The sequence below is a fragment of the Talpa occidentalis genome, unplaced genomic scaffold, assembly GCF_014898055.3.
Source record: "Talpa occidentalis isolate TD23 unplaced genomic scaffold, MPIMG_talOcc4v2.1 talOcc4.13, whole genome shotgun sequence".
NCBI lineage: Eukaryota > Metazoa > Chordata > Mammalia > Eulipotyphla > Talpidae > Talpa > Talpa occidentalis.
Genome location: NW_023601322.1, coordinates 94351348 through 94372227, shown reverse-complemented (window position 1 = coordinate 94372227; position 20880 = coordinate 94351348). Strand labels below are relative to the sequence as shown.

Below are 20880 nucleotides of genomic sequence, written 5' to 3'. Positions count from 1 at the left end.
CAGTAAAATTAAATCCTCTAGTTCACACATGCTCCACACAGTTCTGATTAAGATCAGGCTGGGCATCGCATGTCACTACTTACTAATGTTGGGACTTTTTTCAAGTTATATTTTCTAATTAGTTTAGGAAAGCTATTAATTTTCAAATTGTGCCTTTAGCTTCTTTACAAAGTTATTGAACTTTTAATTTTTTTTAAAAGATTTATTTATTTATGCATTCAAGAACGGGGTTACAGGCCAGAGGTGTAGGGCAGGTGAGAGGATTCACCAGAGACAGAGTGGGGGGCAGAACAGGCAGACTGACTGAAATACATTGCTGAGAGGAGCAGTGGGTGCGTCAGGAGAGGTCTGCTGCGCCATGTGGGTAGCTCCCTGGCTGGGGATCGAACACATTCTACAGTGGCTGCAGTTAGCTTCATAGGTTGTCTTAACCCCTTGCGCCACCAGGGAGGCCCTGAACTTTTAATTTTTAATTGATTCTTCTAATTCTTTTTTTTTTTTTTAGAGGCATGTTTTATTTATTTATTTATTTGTTTGTTTGTTTGTTTGTTTATACATGCACTGGGTACAGTCAGAAGTGCGGGAGGGTGAGAGAATTCACCAGAGCCAGAGCGGGGAGCAGAACAGGCAGAAGGACCAAAGTACACTGCTGAGGGGAGCAGCGGGCGGCAGGAGAGGTCTGCGCGCCATGTGGGACCCTCCTCCATTGGCCGGGGAGCAGCCGGGGGTCGAACCGGCGCCGCAGAGGCCGCGGGCAGCTTCGCAACCCAGCGCTCAACCGCTGCGCCACTGGGGAGGCCCCGATTCTTCTAATTCTTATTTCTTCCTTTCTAATTATGTATGCCTCTCACTTCAAGTGATACTGCAAAAATCAACACAATTTTCATTAACACAAATGATAGTTGTTCATATCCTGTTATCAGTAATAGAAATTACTAGTAGAAATTTCTAGTTAGAAATTACTCTGGCTTTTCTTTTTAAAAAAATTATTTATTTTTTGCATATAAGAACTGGGGTATAGGCCAGAGGTGCGGGAGGGTGAGAGCATTCACCAGGGACAGAGGGGAGAGCGGAACAGGCAGATGGACAGAAAACACTACTGAGGGCAACAGCGGGCGAGACAGGAGAGGTCTGCTACACCATGAGTATTTCCCTGGCCAGCCGGGGATGGAACCCGTGCTGCATAGGGTGCAGCCAGCTTCACAGTGCTATGCTCAACCACTTGCACCACCAGGAAGGCCCTACTCTGGCTTTTCATCAGTGAAATAATGTTGGTTCGTTGTTGATAAATATTCTGGGTCATATTTGAAAAAGTCATCCACCTAAAGATTTTTATTTTCAGTATTTATTGATTCATTACTTAATAAGCTACTAAATCCTTACTCACAAGTATAAAACTTTGTTTATGTTATACCTTATTTGCTTTCTAAGAAGTCCTCTTTGCTGAATTAAAATTACAATCCAAATATTGATATGAATGTTCTGAATTTTTAGGAGAGAAACCTAAAATTGCTATGTGGGAAAAAAAAACATGGATTTTTACCCATATAAGTTGTTCAACTTCAAATGACTCTTCAATATTATATTTCACTTACAATCATTTTCAATTGAGTTGTTCTCAGACTCAGCTACCTCTTGAAAGTTACCTTCAATATTGAAGCCAGTGGCTCTTTTTGAAAAGTTTTCTTTACCTGGGAACTGGAAACAAAGGTCCATTTATCAGCTATTTTAAAAAAAGCTTGCCCATGAGTGCATATTTGTATCCTTATCTACACATATATACTGTTTATGGTTATAACATAAAGACAAAAAGACAAGAAAATATGAAGTCCGTTCTATTCAGGCAAAATAGACTATCATCTTCTATCCATTCTTATGGCTTAAATTTTTTTTACATCATAGTGTCTCTGATGCACCTTAAAACTGGGATCCACCTTAAAAATTATGATGTTTTTACACCTGTGTAGCACAGTCCACAGATGTGACAGAGCCATGTGGGTCAATTCCCTGGGAGGGAGATGGTAGGAGGATCAAACTCAGACCACAGTGGCTGGTGATAGCTTGACAGTGCTAAGACTTTAACCCTTGTACCACCAGGGAGGCTCCTGGTGTCACTTATCTTTGGGGAGAATGGAAGGAGTAAAGATTGAAAGGGGAGACAGAAGGGGACTGCCGGGGTGCTGTTAATGCTCAATTTTGTAAGGCTGGTGACTATATGGGTGATTCACTTTATGGTAATTCACTGAGCTGGACACTTGTGGTCTCTGTGCTTATTTTGTTTCTGCACTGTGTTTTTTTTTTTTTAAAGATTTATTTATTTATACAAGCACTGGGTTACAGGCCAGAGGCACAGGAGGGGAGACAGAGTGGGGAGCAGAACAGGCAGAAGGACCAAAGTACACTGCTGAGGGGAGCAGTGGGCGAAACAGGAGAGGGCTGCCGTGCCATGTGGGTATCTTCCCTGCCGTCCGGGAATCAAACCCATGCTGCAGAGGCTGCGGAGAGCTTCACAACGCTGTGCTCAACCACCTGCACCACCAGGGGAGACCCATGTGTGTGCACTATGCTTTTTTTTTAAGATTTTTTTTTTAAGATTTATTTATTTATTTATTTATTTATTTTATACAAGCACTGGGTACAGTCAGAAGCACAGGAGGTAAGAGAATTCACCAGAGCCAGAGCAGGGAGCAGAGCAGGCAGAAGGACGGAAGTACACTGCTGAGTGGAGCAGCGGGCGGCAGGAGAGGTCTGCGTGCCATGTGGGACCCTCCTCTGGTGCTGCAGAGGCTGCAGGCAGCTTCGCAACCCAGCACTCAACCGCTGCGCCACTGGGGAGGCCCTGCACTATGCTTTAATATTAAAGGGGACATGTTTGGTAAAATCTTTTTAACAGATACTGTTTAAGATACATGCACATCATTCTCTCTCCCTGACCTCTATTTTCATGCCCTGCATTTGCATTTGTCAACAAGATGACTATTAGTTGTTATACTTAAGAGATAGATGGAAAATACTAGAAGAAGAAAAAAAACCTACTAAATGTTAAATAAATTTCCTTTATGTAATCTGCCTATTTGCATTGCCATGAAATGCTTGTCTTTTCTAAAATGAAGAGTAATCCTTAAATTTCTGATCCTAAACAGGCAGAAAATCTTTCTAGTAAATTATTTTTGTGGGACTTAGACCAATTTGAGATATTATGCTTATTGTCAATTTACCATACTCCTTATTTTTCCCATAATACTTTTATTGAATATATAAAAGGAAGCATAGTAGGATATTATATCATGGATTTTGACTATTTTTTTAAATTTTATTCTTATATTCTCCATACAATTGCAACCCCCTTATTTTGACCCCAAACCCTCCTTTCCCCGCCCCCCCCCCACAGTGTGTCTCTGGTTCATAGTTGTTTATTGATTTTGATATTTTCTTTCTTATAGTTATTCTTTTTCCTGGGCCCTTATTTAGGTTTTCTAGATTCCTGCTATGAGTGAGACCATCCGGTATTTTTCTTTTTCTATCTGGCTTATTTCGCTGAGCATACCCTACTCCTTTTTTTTTTTTAATCTTTTTTTTTTTTTTTAAGATTTATTTATTTATTTATGCAAGCACTGGGTATAGTCAAAAGCGCGGGAGGGTGAGAGAATTCACCAGAGCCAGAGCGGGGAGCAGAGCAGGCAGAAGGACCAAAGTACACTGCTGAGGGGAACAGCGGGCGGCAGGAGAGGTCTGCGCGCCATGTGGGACCCTCCTCTGGTGGCCGGGGAGCAGCTAGGAATCGAACCGGCACTGCAGAGGCCGTGGACAGCTTCGCCACCCAGCGCTCAACTGCTGCGCCACCGGGGAGGCCCCCATACTCCTTTTTAACTTGCAACTATATAAAGATTTAAATCTATTCTTTACAAAATTTAGCATTGACATCAAGAAAATGATTTGGGGCCTCCCAGTGTCGCAGCGAGTAGAGCACAGTGCTGTGAAGCTGTCCGCAGCCTCTGTGGTTTGATACACCCGTTTGCTGGTGTGATTCCTGGCCGGCCAGGAAGATTCCCACATGGCGCAGCACACCTCTCCTGTCGTGCCCACTGCTCCCTTCAGCAGTGTACTTCAGTCCTTCTGCCTGTTCTGCTCTCTGCTCTGTCTCTGGTGAATTCTCTCATCCACTTGCGCCTCTAGCCTGTACCCCAGTGCTTGTATAAGTAAATAAATCTTAAAAAAAAAAAGAAAAAGAAAATGACTTGGCAAGATGCAACTATAAAAATAGTTTACCTGCAAGAAGTCAATCTGCGTACAGGTGCTGGGCAATTCTGTTGTCAAAAAATGAGTGTTTGTCACGCAGTTTCCATACTCAATGCTCTCGGGAAACTGACTGCATTCCAGCTGGGAGCTAGGCCCCCTGAGCATCACCGCACTGCTAGCTGATCCTCTCACTGGGTGCCCTTGGAACTGAACAGGCTACCAGCAAATTATTAAAAGCGAGAAGTGCATAAGTAAATATTGACAATGTATATACAGAATTCACCTTTCTATTAGATATTACTTGATACAAATAATTACTAAAGGACTAATGCTGAAAACCTAGAAACACTCCTATTATCCTAAACATATGTTAAGGGCAATTAATTTAAAGTACATTGATTTGCCTGAATTCAACTTCAACATTAATAAGTGATTTGTTATATTAAGCGCCTAAGGATGACCATAGTAATAATGGGCTAATTAAGCCAGAAAGACTTAGCTGCTCCTTTCCCTATGCTCCCATTGTACAATACACAATTGTCCTTGATAGACTTACACATACAACAGTGGGGTTTCTTATTTGTATACTAACTGTACTGTAAGGTCCTTGAGGGCAGGGAACTTGTTTCATCGGCTTATCACCGGCATTTAACACTGCTTAGCAAGTAGGAGGCAATCATTAAGCATTATAGTAAGGGAAGAAAAGGAAGGAACACAGAAAGCAATTTCCTTTGCTTGAAGGTTTTGTAAACTAGCATGCAAAAGGCATGGTGCACTCTCTACTTCCCAGGAAGATCTGGAGTGATTGCTGTAAAAGTAAAAGCCAGGGAGTAGGGTTCCTGTACAGACCTGTACCTTGAGAGGTCTCCCTTGCCCTCAAACCTGGTGGGCTCTCTGGCCTCCAATGGCTCTTTGCTGCCCTCTGGAGGGTGCTAGGATTTTTACTTCCCCCACGGCGACAAAGCCAAGCCAAGCCAAGCCAGCATGTGGAAAGGTAGGATTGTTAATAGAGCCAAGTGCCCAAAGGATTGATTTATTTCCCATTGATAAACTAACAAAATTACAATAACTTAGAATCTGAATGTCTTCTCATTTTAAAATGACTCTAGATCACATGTTTGAAAGGAAAATCAAATCCAAAATGCCCTATATGGACTTGTTGAAATTACTCAGAATTTAAAAACATACATATTTCAGTGAAGAGTATTTCTTTTTTTAATACATATATATGTTTATTTATTTATTTTACATCACTGTTTATTTTTGTACATATTGCTTTCTCATTTCAGGTGTGTAGTCCCCGTAAAATTCCCACTACCAAAAAGTCACCCATGAACCATCACCAGTCTCTTGTGCTCTTTCTGCCCATTTTATTTTATTTTTCTTAATATTTATTTATTTATGCATACAAGAGCTGGGGTACAGGCCAGAGATGCGGGGTGGTGGGTGTGTGTGAGAGAATTCACCAGAGACAGAGCGGGGAAGAGAACAGGCAGACCAACCTAAATACACTGCTAAGGGGAGCAGTGAGCGAGTCAGGCGAGGTCTGCTGCACCATGCAGGTCACCTCCCTGGCCGGGGATCGAACTCATGCTGTAGAGGCTGTGGACAGCTTCATAACCCCTTGCGTCTAAACCCCTTGCGCCACCAGGGAGTCCCTTCCCGCCCATTTTAATCCCTCTTCCCCACCCCTCTCCTGCTGAAAGTCTTCGATTTATAGTTGCCTGCTAATTTTGTCTTTTTTTTCTTGATCCCTTATTTGATTCCCCTATATTCCTCCTCCCAATGAAGAGTATGTCAACTACTGAGACTGTTTGATGGGAAAACACATTCTACACAGAAGCCTTGTGTTCTGTGCTGCCTGTAGATCTCTTCAGAGGTCTCTGGGTTTCGGGAATACTTCTCCACATTCAGTCGTAAGCAGAAGTGGTGCAGACTGTAAGTTAATGGCCATAAAAATCTTCATTTTGTTGTCCACAGAACATTCATTAATTGTACTTCACATGTCTTTGAGTCCAACACTCCCCTACCCCCCAGTCCTGTGTGTGTGTGCGCGCGCACATCTATATACACATGCACACACATACAATGTTTAGTGCGTTAGTAATAGAGGACTAAAATGGCTGAGGAGACTTTTTAGTCAAGACTGAAAAAAAGTCATTAGTTTCTGTTGCTCTTAAAACCAGGTTAATTCATAAGCTCACTAACCTCTGTCTATGAAAACCTCGATATATGTGGAAAAAACAGAACAGTTGATTACAAAGTAAGTTCTTACCTTATGGTCACTGGTTTTTCTCTCTTTTTGTTCAGACAAAACAGGTAGAAAAGCAGGCTTTTCTTCACCTTCCAATGAAAAGAACTGAAATAAAATAGCAATGTATGTTAGAATAGTTCTGGAGATGGTTCATGAACATGATGGGAAAATGTTCCCCAAGCTTCATGTGGTTTGTACTTTGAAAATACACTCTTCAGCTCCATCTGTATTTCTTTGCACATAATTTAACACCCGGCAAAGGAAAGCTCTAGCAGAGAAGGTCCCATGGTCATTAATTTTAAAACTCACCATATTAGAAAATTAGACCTCTAAAATTTTAATCAAAACACTGGAAAAATTGTTGGGAGTGTTATAAATCACACATGAAACCTGATACTTAAGTTACATAAATCTGGACTATTTCTCTTAAAATTAGTATGAAACTATAGGAGGAAAAATAGTAAGCAGTGTAACAGTTTAATCTAAAGAATCAATCCACTTTTGTTAACCTAAAACACAAAATGGAGACGAAAGCAATTGGTATTTTTAGTTTATCAAGTAACTACATAAAATGACCACAATTTCCAATATAAAACGTAACTTAGAAAATGAGTTCAACTGCAGCATCATCATTAAGTTTAAGACATATGGACCTCTCCATTACCAGTCTCATTACAAATTATAGAACATTCTATATCAAACTAAAATATACCAATAGAAAAAATACGTACCTGTTGAGAATCTTGGTTCAGACGAGGTGACTGTGCTATAGCTTGTGAAGCTACTGTAGTCAATGGTTTCCTAGCTACAATGGATGAGATCAAAGGCTCTTATTTGCATCACACACATTTTAGTGCCCTAAACTTAATGTTTTTTTAATTGAATGAAACAAGGAATACAATTTAAATTTTAAGATGAGGCAAGATCTTGGTAATTGTTGAATCTGGATTGTGAGTATTCAATTCTCTGTGAACACATACATGTTTACAGTAAAAATACAAAATAATTTAGACTGAGAACTTTTTTGGTTACAGTAGTAATAGAAGTGTTTTCTTTTCTTTAAAATAGAAAAGCAGAGTCAATATTTAATAACCTATACTAGAAATGCTGACATATTAACCAACTGTTAGAAGCAAGAAAGTCAAACCACCATTATGCTGCTGCTATGTATGCATGCAGAAAAGGGAAAAAGCACTTACTGCTACTTGTGAGGCTATCTCTGGCTTGGGACAAATACTTTAACAATTACTTTCTAAGTACAGTGTGCCAGGTACTGGAGAAGCAGCAGTGAGCAAGACAAACATGGTCTCTGGAAAAGGGAGGAACACAGATTAACCAGCAAGCCACATGAATTCAGATTGTGATATCAAGGTAGCAAAGGGGGATATAGCAGAATAATTAGAGACAGGATGCCCTAAATCAGAAGACTTCTCATGGGAAGTAACATGTAGGCTGAGACCTGAAGACATGGGTAGGGGTAAGTTTGTTCAGACTAAAGACCAAGTGAGCATAAAGACTGTGAGACAGGGAGGCTGGGAAGTCTGGGAATGGAGCAGACGGGATGGCTAGACCATGCATCTTATCTGCTGTTTCAAAATAGGGATCTTTTCTTAAAAGAAAAAGTGTACATTCAATAATCTTAGTGTTTTCTAAGTCACCAGGAAGACTATTATTTAAAAGTGATTTTGGGGCCTCTCTGGTGGCGCAGCGGTTGAGCGCTGGGTTGCAAAGCTGCCCGCAGCCTCTGCGGTGCCAGTTCGATCCCAGGCCACCGGAGGAGGGTCCCACATGGCACCCAGACCTCTCCTGCCGCCCGCTGCTCCCCTCAGCAATGTCCTTCGGTCCTTCTGCCTGCTCTGCTCCCCGCTCTGGCTCTGGTGAATTCTCTCACCCTCCCGTGCTTCTGACTGTACCCAGTGCTTGTATAAATAAATGAATCTTTGGAAAAAAAAAAATAAAAGTGATTATGGGGCCTCCCTGGTAGTGCAGTGAGTTGAGCACAGCACTGGGAATTAGCTGTAGCTAATTCTGAGACTGGTCTGAGGGACTGTGGTTAAGGAGACTTTTTACTGTTATCCTCTATTAGAATGATTTTACAGAGTCACTTTATTACTTATTTAAATATGATGTAATTTTTTAACAAAGCCTCCACAACAAATATCTTCTCATCATTTGGGCTATAAAGAGAATAATCCTCTAACATAATGTAGCATATATACATGTCATGTAATGCTACACACCTGAAATCTATGTTATAAACCAATGTTATGTCAATAAAAATTTTAAAATCAAAGAACATAAAATATATAAGTCAAAAGACTCAAAATAATAAAAAGAATTTCATAAAAAAGAAAATTACATCAGTATAAATGGCCACATTGCTAAAACAAAAAATTTGTCATACTGAAACTGATAGGAAGTGTCAGTATTTTCTTAAAGCAAACAAACAAAATTAAGATCATAATTAAATATTTCCACCATGGGGAAATAAAAAGAGAATGAACAATCCAAAACAAGTGTGCCATCCTAACTAACCTTCAGGACTGCTCTCTGGCTCATAAGCCTGTAGACTTTCTTGCTGTCTAAAGGTAGTACTTTGCTTTTCCAATATTTCCAAGCCTTCTAAAGCTGTACTATGTTCAGACAATGACTTTAAGAGGGAAATGTTATTCACTAATTCAGAAAGTTCTGAAGAATTTCTAGGATTATTCCAGTTGTGTTTTTCTCTCTCAGTTTCTACTTCATTAGGACCATGGAGTAAATTTCTAATCCTTCCTAGATCTTCAGATTCAGGAATATATACTTCTTTGTCTTTGGAAATAGTATGTCTTTTTCCCAGAGGGTAAAACAAAGAATTTGAAACTTGGCTGCTTGACTTAGCAAGTGCAATACATTCTTCAGAATGATTCTGATTGGGGTTTAATAGCTGGACACTGCCATCACTTACAGAGGTTGATAGTAAAATCTGTTCATCATTCTTCTCTAAATCACTTCCCAAAATAAAAGCCTGAGATTGAGCCTGTTCCGAAGATAAGTTGTTTTTGGAAGTCTGATTAGTAGCCATGTTTAAATCAAGTGTATGTAAATTTGTCTTTGTACCTTTAGGTTTATTCAGGAGTGAAGCTAAATCATAGTTAATTCTGACTTGGCTAGGTTGATTCGCATCTTCACTATTATCTACATAAGCATCATCTGGCCACTCTAATGATGAGTCAAAATGGTTTAATGAGTCACTATCTGCTTTCTCTGTTTCTTTTCCAGTGTCTGCCACATTACAAGGTCTTGTGTCAAAGCCTGCATGAGTTCGATCACAAAATTGTGATGGCAGAACCTCTTTAAAAGGAAATATCTCTGTAGGTTTGCCCACAGTAGATAGTGAAGGAGGCGAATGTTCACTGCCAGCTTCTTCACAGCCGGTATCCTCACATCTCTTCTGAACACTTGAATGGCCACCATGAATCAAAGCTTCTGTTACCCAGCCCTCGGAATTCTGAGGAATTTCGTTGCTTTCTTGTGATTCCTCCTCAGTGTCACTGGTTTCAAAATTGGTCAGATTAAAAGTTACCTCCACAAGGGGCTGTGTTACAGCACACATAGGTTCATGACTGCTATTAACACTTTGATTACCCGTATTAGGAAGCATGTCCATAATATTATCTGAGATCTGAGAATTATTACTTAGAAAAGATTCAATTACTAGCTGTTCAGATTCAGGCAGATTTGATACTGCTTGTTTATACTCCTTGTCTGGTACTCCACATATATTTATCTTCTGAGCATTTTCTCCAATGAGAATCGAATCTTTCATGCGCATACAGTCATTTTGCTTTACAGGTATTTCATAGTTTCCATGATCCCCAGATTCTAACAATAAGTCATCATTTTCTACATTGCTATAGGTAACACGTAAGCTATTGGTTTCACAGAACAAAGGAGTCTGCAAGTTTACTTCTTGATCCCAAAAGTGATCATCATCTACCAGAGTGTCTTCATTATAATTTTTCCCCTTTTCAGCACAAGTTTCAAAGAACTGTGTGCTTTTTTGCATCAAAGGGTCTTTCGGATTTAAATTTATGCTCTCTTCCTGGTTCGTGTATTTCCTTTCTGTATTTTCATCTCCAGTAGGAGAACATACAGGTGAACTCCGTGACGATAAATACTTGCTCCACCGACTTGTGTTCCTCAGAGTGTTTTCTGATGGCTGCTGGTGATGTAAACTTTCTGTGCTCTTTACCTTGATGTACTCTTCCTGTTCAATGACACACCTTGGTGTTGTGGGCATTTTTAACTTTCCTTGTGGTTGTAGCTGAGGAAAACGCCCTGCAGTCTCACAATTTAGTTCTTGAGGCATACGAGTTGAATGGGACTTCAAAAGAGCTAGAATCTGTGCTTTGCTTCTTATGTTTTGTGAAACTCCTGAAGAGTGGGACGCCAAACCGTCTCTTGCCAGGGCCTCCTTCATCAGTGAAAAACCTGAATGCTGGTCTACAGAACTGCCCGGAGAGCAAAAATACTTTTCTTCACGTAGCATTTCTGGGTTAAACGTGAAGGATGGAGTAGTGACAACTGAAGAAAAAGGCATGGCATTTACCGCTGTGCTGTTATAAGTCACAGTGTTCTCAGGATCTGTTGGTGTAGTATTTTCCTCTTTCTTCCCAGTGGTAGAAAACAAAGGAGATGTACTGTAGACTGGATTAAGAAAAACAGGGCCAGGTTTCTTAGCCTCAAGTGATGTAGCTGATTCATGATTTTCTGTGATAACCATTTTTTTTGGCACTTGACGTGGTCCTTGAAAACCCTGAAAATATTAAAACAATTATTTGCTGTTCCAGTAAGTACAAAGACAATGTGAAACAAACCAGCTTTTTATAAAAGGGAGCAAAAGGAATATGTGTGTCTTGTAAGGTAATATAATAATCCAGATAGAAAGTTTGCAAAGTTAAAATGCAAACACTCATCTATATTAAGCTTTTTTTTTTTTTTTAAAGATTTACTTTTATTTATTTATACAAGCACTGGGTACAGTCAGAAGCGCGGGAGGGTGAGAGAATTCACCAGAGCCAGAGCCGGGAGCAGAGCAGGCAGAAGGACCAAAGCACACTGCTGAGGGGAGTAGCGGATGGCAGGAGAGGTCTGCGTGCCATGTGGGATCCTCCTCAGGGGCCAGGAAGCAGCCGGGGATCGAACCGGCACTGCAGAGGCTGCGGGCAGCTTAGCAACCCAGCGCTCAACTGCTGCGCCACCGGGGAGGCCCTGTATTAAGCTTTTTTTAATAATTAGAGTTTACCTCCTTTCTGCCTAAGTATGTACTATAAAGTACCATTTTAATGAGAGTATAGTTGTTTCGAAACTCAGTACTTTTTTTTTTTTTTTAAAGATTTATTTATTTATTTATACAAGTACTGGGTACAGTCAGAAGCGCAGGAAGGTGAGAGACTTCACCAGAGCCAGAGCGGGGAACAGAACAGGCAAACTGATGAAATACACTGCTGAGGGGAGCAGCGGGTACGGCAGGAGAGGTCTGTTGTACCATTTGGGACCCTAGCTGGCGGCCAGGGATTGAACCAGCACTGCAGGGGCTGCGGGCAGCTTCCCAGCCCAGCGCTCAACCCCTGCACCACCAGGGGAGGCAAAACTCAGTACTTCTTGAAATGATCTTACAAATGTATAATGATATATTATTTTCCACAAAGAAACTTACAGTAAACTTCCTTTTTAAGCCAGCAGGCTGACATCCAAGGGACCGACCAGAGGATATGAACCTTCTTGAATTTAATGCTGGTGCTTCTTTAATGACATTTTGTTGCATAGTTAGGCTTCCAGCAGCTTTAACCTCTTCGACTGTGATTAGGTAGTGATCACTTTCTAAGTCATCTCCAGGTTTCACCTAAATTTTATAGAATAAATGTCAAAATCATATAGTTCTAATTATTTAATTATCAACGTATTTCTATAAGTTCACTACCAAGACATAATGTTCTATAAACAGTTGCTGAATGAAGGAATAAAAACTACATTCTTTATTACTATTTTCTACGTAATTATCAACAAGCACAAAAAAGGATAATAACAGAACAAAAAAAATTACCAATTTGTTCATTTAACAATGAACAAATTGAACTATATGCTGGGATATAAAGATTTATACCCTTCTCATGGAGTACACTTAGAATTCATACAACTAAATGATTTTTTAAAATAACAGGCATTAGGGGCCCCCTGGTGGCACAAGTAGTTTAGTCTCAGTGCTCTCAAGCTATAGGCAGCCACTGCAGCATGAGTTCAATCCCTGGCCAGGGAGCTGACCCACATGGCAGAACAGAGTTCTCCTGTCTTGCCCACTGCTCCCCACAGCAGTGTATCTCAGTAGATCCACCTGTTCTGCTCCACACTCTGTCTCTGGTGATCATCTCACCCCCCGCACCTCTGGCCTGCACCCCAGTTCTTGTATGCATAAATAATAATATAAAAATAATAAATCTTTTTTTAAAAGTTATGGACACCAACTTTAAAAAAATAAAAATATGCACTTGAACCCTTTTAGAATCACTGTAATAAATGACTAACAAGCTATACAAGTTATTTCTAATTTTCAGACCAACCCAGTGAGGTCTGTCAGTGGTCATTTTATAGAAGAGACATTAGCCAGAGAGGTCAGGTGCTAGGAAGGGTGTGGACCCAGAATGGCCAACTCTAAAATCTTTACTGTTTATACTAAAATATGCCTTTCATTCCCCTCCCTTCCTTTTTCCAACATGTGAAAAGCACAAAATATTAAAAAAGTACAAAAGCAGAAAATATGTTGAAAAGGAATAATTTCACAAAATAAGTAGTCCTCTATGTAGCAAAACCATGTAAGAGATTTAGACTACAAAGGGACCTTCAGGGTTCAAATCCCAGCCCACACTGTAACTGTGAACAGGGACAAGTTACTAACGCTTCTGTGCCACAGTCCCAGTCTATACAAACCACAGCGCTGTGTGGAGATTCAGTGACACAAGACCTAGAAGCACAAAGTCTGGCTGATTCTTCAATAAATACTCTAATTATTACTACTAGTACCATGATGATACTAGTTAACCATATTCAAAGAGGAAGTATTGAAAGAGATTTTAAAATAACAACTTAAAAATTAGAAACATTAAAATACCTCAGGGCACTTAAGAAATATACTGTCCAAACATTCTCCTTTGTCATCATATAAAATTGCCTGATAAAAACAAAATCAATGTTAAAAAGGAACAGGGCATAATTTTGTTTTCTTAAACATCTTCAGTAGCAAATCAAAAATTGTTACATAAGTAAATCATGTAATGAAAGGATTAACCACTTTGTTAACCTGGATTAGGAAACACATCTATTTCAAGTATTTACTAAGCATCTACTTAATCTGTGCCAAGAGAATAAAAGCACATGCATAAGAAATTCAAGAACCTTAATGCCACCAGGAGAATCTTGGAAAGGAATTAGAAGGAAAATGGAATTGGAATGCAGTCTAGGGGGCAAAACAGGGGATGAGATCAGGAAAGCTGAAGTAGGAAGCACTGGGGAGATGATTATCGCTTGAAGTAAGCCATCAGCATTGGGATAATAGTTTATGATATATAATGAATAAAACTTGTTGAATATAAGGTATATGGGCGAGAAAGGAACGGACGGTTATTACTGATTTCTGACTTCACCTTGTGTCACTTGCCAGTTTTCACAGCAGTTTCTCCACTAGACTCTTAAATATTACAGTTTCCATTACTTTACTTTATAAGACAGTTTTGCATGGATTGTGGTAATGGTCACAAAACTCTGCAAATATACTAAGAACCACTAAATTGTATACTTTAAATGGATGAATTGAAAGTATGTGAACTATAGCTCGATAAGGCTGTTTTTAAAATTTGCGTTTCTGAGGGCTCTTTTTTACTTGATTATTTACTTTCTATACCCTAGGCACTATGATCCTCATCCATACAGATGAGAATGTGTCAATTTTTGCTCAAATCCTTCCTATGTCTCCACAGCTCCTAAAGAATAAAAACAAAAGTCTTACAGTGACCAACAAGGCCTTCATATCTCTTTTATGTTCATTCTTGCTTTGTTTGCTCTACTCCTAGCTGGTTCCCTAACCCATCAGACACACACACATATATAAATATATATACACCCATCTATATTCATTTAGCTTACTGGTCTGTCTCCTCCATATAATTTCTACAAAGTCATGGACTTCTTCATGCCCTTCAACAGTGGGAAAGTGCCTAATTTATAACAGGTGTTCAAAAAAATAGCTCTTGAATAAATGAATCAAAGTACCCACTCCAGGAGCTTTAAATACTATCCAAATACCTAGGATTCCCAGTCATTAGCAGCAGCCCAGAACTCTTTCTTGATTTCTAGGTCCCTAAAGCCAATTACTATCTACTGAGCTTTTAGAAAGAACAAATTATCACTCTGATGTGGTACTACTCATTTGACAGCTTCTGTTTTCATTTATGTCAACTAATGAACATAGCTAACATTTTATTATCTATAACCTTTCCCTTAACATTCAATCAAAAGGCTAGAACTTAGCTTTTGGACTCTGTAGTCAACTGCTTTGTACTTACTTTGTTTCCCACGTGAGTGATCTTCAGAAGTCCATCTTGCCACACTTTCGACTTCTTCATCTTTTGATGAGTATACAGTACCTTATTTCAAAAGGTATGAAAGTAAAGAATGGTTTGTATTTCTATGTATCCAAATCTATACATTTATATACCCTTTGTAAATAGAAAGACATCTTTTATCAAAATAAAACCATAGATATCATAACAATTACAACAAAGCATCAATTTTTCTTTTTAAAGGAAACCAGGTAGTAAAAAGGGAGGGGCAAAAGGAAAGGTAAAATTACTGAAAAGTTAACTGAAAAACAAAAATAGTTTTGGTGGGAAACTTTTGCTGATGGTAAAGGAAAAAGTTTGGTGGGTTGTACCTACTCATGCTGTATGCAGTTCTCAAAGTGTAGTCCGGAGGCTCACAGAGGGCCCCATAACATTTTCAGGGGTTGTAGGTCAAAACCGTTTTCACGGGGTTATTTTTATTTTCACTTACATTCCTTTGGGTATGCATAGTGGACTCTCCTAGACTTGCATATGTGCAATATTCCAAGATTCAATTTCAGATTAAATGCAGAAGCAGATCTGAGAATTTAGCTGTCTTCTATTGTCAAATGTTGTGGGGCTTTGCAAAAAATATATAGCAGTGATACCCTTATCAATTTTTTTCCTGTTATTTTAGAAAATATAGCTATTTTCTATCTCCTTAAAAATTCATTTTTAATGAATTAATACATATTTTTCATGTTTCTATTATAATTTCTAGTGTGAACGGAAATGATAGTTATATATAAGCATCATAAGCAAAAAAATCTTTGGATCCTCAATAATTTTTAAGGGTATAACAGTATCCTCAGTTTATGAAGCACTGGTTTAGAAACAGAGGCATACTAGCTCCTCCAGAGAAAGAAACTTCCAAAGAATTTGATACAAAGGACTTTGTATAACAAAATGTTAACAGTGAGCAAGAGAAAGGTTACCAGATGTAATAAAGGGCAACATTTAAGATATACATGTAAAACTTACAATAAATTCTTCACTTTCCATTGTTTAATTATTATATAAAGTTCAGTTCAGAAAACAGTCAGCAGTTATTCCACTATTTATATCACCTAAAATGAAAAATGGTAAAGAATATTCAATGCTGATCAAAAGAATAAGTATCAAATTCAATTTTTCTCCATAAGTTGCTGATCCAAGAGAGGAATCTAAAACTTCTTAGGGAAACAAAGTGTAATAAAATCATCTGCTATTGAGGACAAAGTATGACACAAAAGTGTGGGTAAAGAATTTGCCAAGCAAAAAGAAAACTAAGTAAAATATATAAAATAATTCATAGTCTGCAAACATTTTTCCAGGTGCCATCAAATATATATTAAAGAATGAGCTTCAATTTTTTTAAGTTTTCTGAATTGCTGTGGTCACCACAAGATGGCCCCCTTGCATTTAATTTTTTTCTTTTACATCTTAAAAGTCAATATACCGGGCCTCCCCAGTGGCGCAGCGGTTGAGCGCTGGGTTGCGAAGCTGCCCGCGGCCTCTGCTGCGCCGGTTCGATCCCCGGCTGCTCCCCGGCCACCGGAGGAGGGTCCCACATGGTGCGCAGACCTCTCCTGCAGCCCGCTGCTCCCCTCAGCAGTGTACTTTGGTCCCTCTGCCAGCTCTGCTCCCTGCTCTGGCTCTGGTGAATTCTCTCACCCTCCCGCGCTTCTGACTGTACCCAGTGCATGTATAAACAAAACAAACAAAAAATAAAAAAAAAAAAAAGCCTCTATTGCATCACACTCCCAGACTTCAAACTATACTACAAAGCCATAATCATCAAAACTGCATGGTATTGGAACAAGAACAGACATACAGACCAATGGAATCGAATAGAAAATCCAGAAATAAACCCACAGATTTATGGTCACCTAATCTTTGACAAAGGAGCAAAGACTATGCATTGGAGCAAAGAAAGTTTGTTCAATAAATGGTGCTGGGAAAACTGGGTCGCTACATGCAAAAGAATGAAGCTTGACCACTACCTCACACCATACACAAAAATCAACTCAAAATGGATTAAAGAACTAGACATAAGACCTGAAACCATAAAATACATAGAAGGAAATATAGGCGAAACACTACGTGATTTGCACATCAAAGACATCTTTACAGACACATCACCCAAAGCAGTGATAGTGAAGACAAAGATAAACAGCTGGGACTACATCAAATTAAAGAGCTTCTGCACAGCAAAAGAGACAATAACAAAAACAAAGAGAAACCCCACCAACTGGCAGAACATTTTTGCACCCAACACTAATGATAAAGGACTGATCACAAAAATCTGCAAAGAGCTGATGAGACTCAGCAACAACAAAGAAAATAATCCAGTCAAAAAATGGGCAGAAGAGCTAAAAAGAAACTTCTCTGAAGAGGAAATGCAAATGGCCAACAGACATATGAAAAAATGTTCAACATCACTTGTAATCAGGGAAATGCAAATCAAAACTACCATGAGATACCATCTCACACCAGTGAGAATGGCACATATTAAAAAAACTAGCAACAACAAATGTTGGCGAGGGTGTGGAGAAAAAGGAACTCTTCTGCACTGTTGGTGGGAGTGCAAACTGGTCCAACCACTATGGAGAGCTGTGTGGAGATTTCTGGACCTACTAAACATAGAGCTTCCATAGGATCCAGCAATTCCACTCCTAGGTATTTACCCAAAGGACACAGAAACATCCATTCCAAAGAACACCTGCACCCCTATGTTTATAGCAGCACTGTTTACAATAGCTAAGCTTTGGAAACAACCCAAATGCCCAAAAATAGATGACTGGATCAAGAAGATGTGGTACATATATACCATGGAATATTACTCAGCATTCAAAAAAGATAAACACATGCAATTTGCAGCAACATGGATGGCGCTGGAAGGGATCATGCTCAGTGAAATAAGCCAAAAAGAAAAAGAAAAATACCGGATGGTCTCACTCATAGCAGGAATCTAGAAAACTTAAATAAGGGACCAGGAAAATGAATACAAGAAAGTGAAAATCAAAATCAACAAAGAACTATGAACCAGAGACACTTTTTCGTGGGTGGGGGGCGGGAAGGGAAGGATTGGGGTCAGAATGGGGCTTTTGCAATTGTATGGGGGAATATAAAAATAAAATTTATTATTAAAAAAAAAAAGCCTCTATTAAAAAAAAAATTAAAAGAAAAGTCAATGTACCACAGCTTCTATTATGAAATATAAACTATAATACTTCTATAAAGAAAACACACAATATCATTGCAAGAAGTACTATAGTTATCCTATGCTACTGGATAAAATTCTTATTGTGCAAATTTGGAAATCTAAAATCACCAATGGAAGATTGAAGAGAGATACTAATGGAAAAAAAAATTCTCTAAAGCAGTGAATCAAAGGTATGATCCCTGGACCAAGAGCACTGGTTTCATTTGGTTAGAAATTCACATTCTTGGGTCCCTACTCTGACCTATCAAGTCAGAAAGCCCAGGTCTATGTTTCAACAGCAGGTGATATTGACATATGTTCCAGTTTGAAAACACAGCCCTAAGAGATCTTGTGGGGGGATTCAGTAAAGCCGTAATTTGCAATTCTGAGTTAATTTCCTCTTTAATACATATAAAATAGGCCACCTAAGTATTACTTATAAATTACAGATATTATTCAGTAGTTACTACATGCCAGAAATTATGCTAGGCTGAGCTACTAAAATGAACAAAATACTATTCCTACTGAGTTTTCTGCATAGTGATAAAAAGTAATTATAATAAAACATGACAGGAGCTAGCACAAGCGGGCACCAACTTGATCTAGGGCATCGAACTAGGCTTCCCAAAGGATGTAACATCTAAGCTGTAAATAAGCACTAACCAAGGAAAGATGCCAGGGAAGGTGTTTTGAAAGAGAGATCATATGGACTAAGTTCTGTGGGAGGCACAGCAAGGGATGAACTCAAACTCTAAGCTGTACAATTAAAGGGTCAAGTGTAAAAGAGTGAGTGATAAGGAATGAGACTAAAAAAGTTAGCAATAATAGAATTTTGTGTTATATTGAGGTGTTTGGACTTGCTATAAAGACAGTCAGCCATGACAGGTTTTAATAACAATATTACATAATCTGACTTGAGTTTTACAAAGGTCACTCTCTGGCTGCCAAGTGAGGTACATGAGATATATACCTCACAAAGACCCAGACCCAGAGTAGCACTGTCTTTCAGAAATAGAACTCCCATGTCCTAAGTCCCTCCCCTCTAGCCCACAGGAATTTCTAGATTCCTGGTGAGTGCTAAGATAAGCAATCCAGAGAAACACATCAGATTTTGGAATTCAAAACTAAGTAATCTAAACTCTTGGTGCTCATATTCACAAATACTGCATTGTGTTACTACTTACTGAGTACCTACTATCTATCAGGGGACTTGGACTAGACATTGTCCACGTGTGAACGTGTCTTCCTGTGACTTGGACTAGATATTACATATAATAGCAATAGTCTTGTGGGATCAAAGTCTTGTGATTCTAGAATAGATATTATGACTTAAAGATTACGAATCTAGTATCCACTAATTTAGGATTATTTATATGCTATTAAGGAAGTGCAAGATAAATCCCCCACTGTTTTCCTATATTAAAGATATTATTTATGGGCTTTACAATTTAAAAGGAACTGAGAGGGTCCAAACTCTCATAAATGGCAAATTAGATTATAGGATTAAACCTTTAAAAAAAAAGGCTGAGTAGAAGTTAAATATTTACAAGAGTCTTGATTCTTACATTCAAGGGATTGTCAACAAACCTTTTTTTACCATGAAACAGGAAAAACGATTTTAGTCGACAGCATCATATATTTAAGTGACATACAAGGGAAAAGAATATTCTGCAATCTTGCGGATTTTCTATCTACACTTACCAAACAATTCAAGTGTTGACCCCCTTCCAATAGTTGAAAGTTTAAAGTGCAAAGACATTTTCAAAATGGTGTGGCCATGTTTTTTGATAATTACGTAATAAGCACACACATACATACCACACGTACACACACGAAACATAATCATTGTGCTGTTGTATACGTGTACATATAAAACATGATGTTCTCACTACAGTATGAACCATTATTCCTGTTAAGGAGCTATTTTCGGTCCTTTTATTTTGAAAGAATCTATCCAATGCCTAGATGAGTCACAGATTTAAACGTTTTAGAGTCAAGACCCCAAGATCCTTTTGCACCGTCTAGTCCAAATAACCACAAGCCCACAAAATTCTGCCAAAATTCGAATCACCATGACTGTCTGTAAGCAAATGACAACAGACACTTGACCCTCTGTCAGTCATTAGAACAAACAAAACCCTCTCTGGTCTTCACATGTGTGCAGGAATTGCAGAGCAGGGGCTGGGCAAAGCGGTGAAGTTTAGACACCAAATATTAAGAGAGCTGTGACTGTCCGGGCGAGCTGTGACTGTCCCCTCCCCAACCCTGCCTCCCTGCGCCATCCTTACCGAGCCGGTGCTGCTGGGGCACACTCTTTCGTCCCTTCACCCCAAATTAGCGACGCGGTCTCTCGCTCCAATCCCCCTGCCTCTTCCTGGGGACCCTCAGCCAAGAATTCTCTTCACCTGCCCCATCGCACAAACCCCATTTTCAAAATTACCCCGCGAAAACGCGTGACGTCATTGAGCCGCGACAGCAGCAGATCGGGCCCCACCACTTAGCCCGCCCACCATCGGCCGAGCCACAAGCCACGTCTTCCAAGAGCCAATCAAATTCTTCATTGGTTG

General features: G+C 39.3%; 1 protein-coding gene across 3 annotated transcripts in view; it reads right to left on the bottom strand.

The window, feature by feature from the left end:
- The window catches only part of ZGRF1 (zinc finger GRF-type containing 1), a 45175-nt gene extending 24371 nt beyond the window's left edge, over window positions 1–20804 (bottom strand). For 2 of the 3 annotated variants that reach the window (XM_037509544.2, XM_037509545.1), the window contains exons 1-10: window positions 20602–20804; window positions 16111–16196; window positions 15094–15174; window positions 13644–13703; window positions 12195–12380; window positions 9029–11291; window positions 7225–7298; window positions 6515–6598; window positions 4270–4455; window positions 1596–1698 (exon numbers count right to left, since the gene is read on the bottom strand). In XM_037509544.2, the coding sequence (XP_037365441.2) occupies window positions 1596–1698; window positions 4270–4455; window positions 6515–6598; window positions 7225–7298; window positions 9029–11291; window positions 12195–12380; window positions 13644–13703; window positions 15094–15174; window positions 16111–16131 (3058 nt within the window). In that variant the 5' untranslated portion in view covers window positions 16132–16196; window positions 20602–20804. The remainder of the gene's footprint in view (window positions 1–1595; window positions 1699–4269; window positions 4456–6514; window positions 6599–7224; window positions 7299–9028; window positions 11292–12194; window positions 12381–13643; window positions 13704–15093; window positions 15175–16110; window positions 16197–20601) is intronic. The other variant, XM_054694557.1, reaches the window with a different exon arrangement.
- Window positions 20805–20880: the final 76 nt, after the last annotated feature.